This window comes from Morone saxatilis, unplaced genomic scaffold, assembly GCF_004916995.1.
Source record: "Morone saxatilis isolate NCDOM2014 unplaced genomic scaffold, NCSU_SB_2.0 Contig11, whole genome shotgun sequence".
Classification (NCBI taxonomy): domain Eukaryota; kingdom Metazoa; phylum Chordata; class Actinopteri; family Moronidae; genus Morone; species Morone saxatilis.
The window spans coordinates 28,865,342-28,871,886 of NW_023339663.1; the positions used below are offsets into that span (position 1 = coordinate 28,865,342).

The window sequence follows — 6,545 nt, forward strand, 5'->3', positions numbered from 1 at the left end:
TTGTCCACAAAAAGAGTTGGTGGGGCTGACGTGTACAGAATCGGCTGGGTTTACAGTCAGCCTCAGCGAATGGTACTGATTGGGAGCTGAAGGTTGTCATTCGTGAGCCACTCTGGTGGATAAACTACTTTCGGTATGATCATTAAGTGAGACCTGGTAACCATTATTCTTTGGATATTTTCGGGGACCGCATTTTACAATCGGCTCCCACTATATGTATGCTCAATAGTGCTCATATCTGTCAAGCCGTGAGCAGTGATATAGGTATCGTGTTAGTATTATATATATATATATATCAAAAGTAGCCAATGTCAAGTTGTCTGATGCCATCTACTTTCAAGCCATGGCAGAACTGACCATTTCTAAGTCCCGCTCCCCTTTCCTCTTACTTAAGCTTGGAATGGTTAATTAATTACAAATGAGCGTACTGATTCACTGTCCTCCAGGAAATTACACTTTTATAGCTAGTCCAGTTAATTTCACTGGATCTTTAGCACAAAACGATGCCTACCATATCTTTTAGTCACAGACTGATCAAACTCAACATTCACTATCACAAATCCTACACCTGATGATGACACTTCCCAATGGCAGTAGTGTCTACTCACCAGTACTTGGCACAGAGATGGTAGGAAGCAGCGTGGTAGAGCAGCAGGGTGTTGGTGTGGTCATCCAGGGTCCAGACGGCCTCCTCTCCCCACAGACTAAAGCTGGTTGTCATGGCAACGATGGAGGACGGCGGGTTGTAGGGCTCCAGCCTTCGGACCGCCTGAAGAGTCAGGCAGTCGATGACCAGCACGCCCGGACCGTTGGAGAACCATAACTGATGGGACAAAGATGGGAGGAAGAGTTAACTCTCTATATCTTATCAAACACGACTTTATGGTTGGTACATTTCTGACTGGTTTTCTGCTCACCTGGGAGCCACTGCCGACCAAAGCCATGCTCCTGACTGGGTAGGGTCTCTGCCTGGGATCCGAGTCCTTCAGACCAAACACCGTCTTATTAAGGGTGTGCGAGCACAGATAGGTCTCCCCCTCCAGAGGAAGGTCATCCACCAAGCTGTACGCTGCCAGCAGGCCGTCCGACATCCCCGCAAACACTCTGGCCAGGCTCTAAACAGGTGAGGAAGAGGCAACTTTTACATAATTTTTTTACCTTTATTTGGAATCACATAGTAACAGCACTTTACACCGTCTTCTTTAGTTTACCTTTACAGAGTGATCCATCATTTCAGCTTTTTACAGTGTAATTATAGAGCACACACCCAGAGCATGGGTTGGTTTTCATTGGAGAAAAATAAAAAACGAAAAGAAAACTTATTACATAAATAAATGTAACCAAAAGAAGAAAAGAAATAGAAAGAAAGAATATACATTTTTCCCTTCTCCCAAATTCCCTCAAATTCATTTTACTGAAGCTTCGTGGAGAAGGTAATTCTTTCCATTACAAGGTTTTCTTTCTCCAATTGCTTATCTAGCAGCTCCACTTAGTATTCCAAATATTTATTTTGTTTTTATATTAAAAGATTTTGAAAGTAAAATATTCTTTATTACTTTATGTTGGTGTTATTTGCTATTGTAACCCCCTGAAGTCCCTTATATAGTCTTGTAATTACTTGAAGCCCAGAGTCTGGCCTAAAGGCACTAATGAAAAATGTTTAATAGGTTGTTTTCAGGCGCCTTTTGGCTCTCTAAAATAACATTTACATTTTAATAATCAGCTCACACTCTCTTGCAATGAAACTTTTTTGTCCCATCGTCTGAATGCTTCAGAGACCCGTTCACTCCTCAGTCCTCCATCTGTTTCCTACCTTTTTAAACTATTTCCTGTACTTTAAAATTCCATTACATTGTAATGTACAAAATCACTAAACCCTATCAGTCTGAAGATTACATTATGATATGAACAGTTTTTCTTACCAGTCGGCTCATTAAATGGGACAATTAAATTTTATTTTATTTATATAGCACCAATTCATAACAGAAGTTATCTTAGGACACTTTTCATGTAGAGAAGGTCTAGACCGAACTGCTTATAAAATGATTTACAGCTCTATAATATCAAACAATCACAGATTCACACACATAACAGATGATCACATTTCATTGCCCTCAGTGCTAGCAGTCACTACAGGCTGTAGAGGAGGAGTAGGACAGACCATAAAGCAACTTTTCCCACAGTAGCATTGTTTGGAGCCTGACACACACTCATGCTGCTGGCAGTAAGATGTTTTAGGGCAATTGTGAGAAGCAGCACTTACTGGCTGTACTTAAACTGTGGACATCCCACCTGTCAGTGTCTCCATGTCTTCACTTTCATGAAGACTAATGTCATGGCAAGGAATTCAACAGAGACTGGAGACATTTTCATGTCAAATTCCTCTCAATCTAAAGCCATTTCAGACATGGAAAACGCAGCATTGTTGGCTTTATCCGTTAGAGAGATGTCTTTTTGTCACTCAGACAGGATCATTACAGAAAGAGTCATGGTGCTCACTGATATGTGTCATCTGTTGTGACACTACTGGAAAACAGCAGCAAGCTGTAAAGTTATTATCTGAAGGAAGTAGAGTGTTCAGAGTTCTTCCACAGGCTGTTAACAAGGTGCTTGAGGGGAAAACATCTTTTTTTATGAATTGATCTGACATGAAAAACAGCTCCTACTGTTTCTTGGTTTAATGACCTGATTTATTTTTTTCTGCAGAGATGATAATTAAGTGATAAATTAAGTGGCAAAAAAAACTTGATATTTTGATAGATATTTTGACAGACACAAGCACAAACACGTGTTCAACATCTTTTGTGTGTGTAGAGATCTGACCTGCTCTCTTGCTGGAACAGGGAACAGGCAGGTGATGATGGCTGGACAGGAGAACTGTTTCTGGGGTTGACTGAGTGGACACATGTCCTTTAGGCTGTAGATGAACACCTCCTGCTCCTGTCACACAAACACACACAACATATTGTGAACACACTCTGTGTAAGTATGCAGAGGGCACAACATTCAGGGAGTAATCCCATTCACAACAATATTAAACGTCCTCGAAGGACGTCAAGAGACAGCTAGCCTGACTCTGTTGAAAAATAATATCTTAAGTCTATGCTAACAATGAGCGTAGCCAGTGCATGATTTGATTTGTACCAAAGACTATCACACTATCTCAAACACTGGTTTGACACACACTATCCTCCCTCAAAGCTTTTTCATAAAAATATTGTCATAAGAAATGTCAAAAGAAAAAAAGAAGTTCTGTAAATATCAGATTACTTAACCAACAGGTAGCGTTCAGGAGCGCTCAATGCTCCAGTTCCCTTAGAACATGATTTTCACTTCCCTGAACACTGTGCTAATGTCGGCTGCCAGCTGTTTAAGGACAGAAAAAACCCACACTGTGCTGGCTTTTTGACAGTTCACTGAACAACTGATTGCCTTATTATAGACAAATATAACAATTCTAATTCAGTTTGTTTCCAGCATATTTCTATCAATTTCCCTTCTGCTATGGTGGTTATCCTGACTTATCCCAACTTGGAAAAGAGAGTCGCCAAACACCCGGCGCACAGCCAAGTTATCTTACATAATACATACACTCTAGAACCGAGTAGGGAAGACATTTATTTGTATGAATATCAGGTGGTGTGTACCTCAGTGGCCATCCATAGGGTGTTACCCATCTTCATCTGACAGCTGATCTTACTGCCAGGACAGGACATCCTCTTCACCTCCACCTGGCCCTTCTCCACATTCACCACACTGTAGTTCCTGCACAACACACACACACACACACACACACACACACACACTGATTTAGGCTGCTTTGGATAAAATCCTGGAAAATCGTACAGTCACATGACACACAATAAATTTAAAGGAAATATCTTTTTTTTTTTTGTTACCAGCATGGTCTTACTCTTGCAGTTTTGTCATGTATTTGACCAGGTTGTGATAACATTTTACTAATCAGTATTGCTGAGATGTGGAGATGGAAAAGCTCTGCTAAACACAGCTTCACATGACACATGGCTTCAGACCAGTTTATGATGATTGTTTCACAGATTATCTGTTTCATGTTCTACTGTCAGGATATAGGGAAAGTTTCAGAAAATATGACAAAAAGTTATTTTTATAAAAGTTTGCAGCTTTAACATTTGTGTTCCTGCTGTTTTTTTTGTTTTTCTCTTGACTGAGGACTTCACCATGGACTGTTCAACATTTTTTGACAAACAACTGAACTGAAAAAATTATCGAAAGATTAATCAACAATGAAAATATTTGTATGTTAAACAGTACAATGCCTGTAGATGCCGTGTTAGATGTGTTTACTTTGGCTTCACTTCTGGAGAAGTGGGTTAGATAATTAGGTTAATTTAGGGATTTGGTTGTCTGACCATTTGTCGTGTCTTCCCTAATGGACTCATAGTTAATGAGGTCCCCTGTCCTTTCTCCTCAAAGGTTAACATTTCATAAGAAGTAATCATTTATTCTGAGGTTTTTATCCACTTTGGACCAGTGGTGTCTCATGAACATCTTGTTTGATTGTTGGAAGGACAGGAAAATATTAAATCTGCAGCATAAAACTAGAAAAAAGCCATTAGATTTCCAATACATTCTTATTTGACTGTATTTACTATTGCTTATACATATATTTAGATTAAAATAATATACACTAGAACTATCTATCTACACTCAATTTGACTGCACCGCTGGATTATGTCTGCACATATACAGTATATTTTCACAATTCTCTAATTTTATACTGCAAATTTCATATTTTCCTGTCCATTCATCCATCAAACATGATGTTCCTGAGACACCACTGGTCCAAGATGGTTGAATAAATGATTTAAATGAGCTTTCAAAGAGAAAGGACAGAGGAGCTTAAGATATTGCAATTGAATATTCTTTTCTTGCATTTCTTACATTTATTTTATTTATTTCATTTTAAGTATTTATGTGTCTTATTCAATCAACTTATATATGTTATCAGCAAATAGGCAAAGTGAGTGGTATTAACATAATGACTCTACAAAAGGCCACGAACGTCAGCATCTTACACTGACACGTAGTTTTCTCTCTTCTTCTTACCCTCTTTCAGTTTACTCTTTGCTGTTTGCAGACAGGTAAATGGAGCATGTGCGCCCTCATTTGGTAAGGAGTGTGGTACACCAGCTTAGTGTGGGTGGAAAGCCAGAACTAAGAGAAGATGACTTATCTGCGTTACTTTGGACATTGTTTAAATAAGTGACTTGCTTCCCATGCCCAGTTCCCACCCAGGTCCTGAGGTCTAGTAAAGGGCAGTGGGAGAGTCGGGGGAGGGGAGGTAACGGGGCCTTGACACAGTGAAGGAGTTAACGGCAGGAAGGAGTCTACAGGAGTCAGCAGCAGTCATTAACACCACCTGTATGAGGGGATGAAAGCTGCTTTTATTGTAAGGAGATTGACCTGGAACCCTGCTGCTGCACAGAAAACAATAGAGCCATTACATCAGACACCTGGGAGCCGCTCAGAGAAGGTCAGTGAAGTCGTTCTCCTTACTAGTTAATGATCTGGAGCGAGAGGCTGGGCTGAGGGTGAACGCTATGACGAGTCACTGTGCTGTTGCCAAGTCCCCCTATAACAACTTTGGGTTTCTTCTTTTTTTTTTTTAAGTTGCTTTTAAAAGATATGGTTGCTTGTTAGGTAAACCTGACAAGTGACTTTCTTTTTTAAATTTACGGTAGCTATTTATCACCAGTACACTGACTTACACTCAGACGTCCCCATCAGCATCTCCAGTCAGTCACACAGCCTCTCTGACGAGGAGTGTGCTGCTGTCCTCACAAACCTGTCCTCTTCCTTGTCTCCGTTCCAGAACACAGCGCTGTATCCACTGCAAACTGGGACAGGAAGAGCTGGCGACGGCTGTCACCAGGGACAACATGTACCTGAGGGCAGGGGAAGCTGGGCTCCCTGCATCTGCCTCAGACACCTGCATGGCCACCGGCCTCTGCACGCACAACACAACACACACACACACAGACAACAGTGGGTACGCCTGATCAGCTGCACTTTTAACATTGGATAAATGGGAGCTAAACTGGGAGGGTGTATTGAATAGAAGATTCACACTTGGGTTTAATCCTTGGGAAATGGGGTTCCAAACCATTTCCCAAGGAAACATAACAAAATTGAAGTTTTTGAAAACATAGATCTATCTATCTATCCTATCTATCTATACTGGGTGATCAAATTGTGACAGAGGTTTAATAATAATAATTAATAATAATAATAAAATATAATTAAAATAAAAGGAAACATTAAAAGCAGCAAAACAACATCAAATTAGGTTTAAAACACCAAAACACATCAGACTAAGCTAAACATTAAAAAGAAATTTTAAAAATGGTGATTTTAGTTCTTTGTCCATTTGATTTGAATGTTGGAAGGTCGGTACAGTCACAGATGTGTTTTGGGGGGAAGAGAGGTTCCAGAGGGGAAGGGGGCAGCTACAGAAGAAGGCTCTGTCCGCCCCAGGTTCGGGTGCTTGGTCCTGGGTGGTGAGT

General features: G+C 40.4%; 1 protein-coding gene across 1 annotated transcript in view; it reads right to left on the reverse strand.

Moving 5' to 3' along the window:
• Positions 1-6,545, reverse strand: part of lrrk1 (leucine-rich repeat kinase 1) — a gene marked incomplete in the record, with an annotated part of 75,673 nt that overhangs the window by 6,466 nt on the left and 62,662 nt on the right. Inside the window, 8 exon segments of the mRNA XM_035651947.1 lie at positions 609-823; positions 918-1,115; positions 2,824-2,940; positions 3,648-3,765; positions 5,828-5,874; positions 5,877-5,951; positions 5,953-5,973; positions 5,975-5,989. Coding sequence (XP_035507840.1) covers positions 609-823; positions 918-1,115; positions 2,824-2,940; positions 3,648-3,765; positions 5,828-5,874; positions 5,877-5,951; positions 5,953-5,973; positions 5,975-5,989 — 806 coding nt within the window.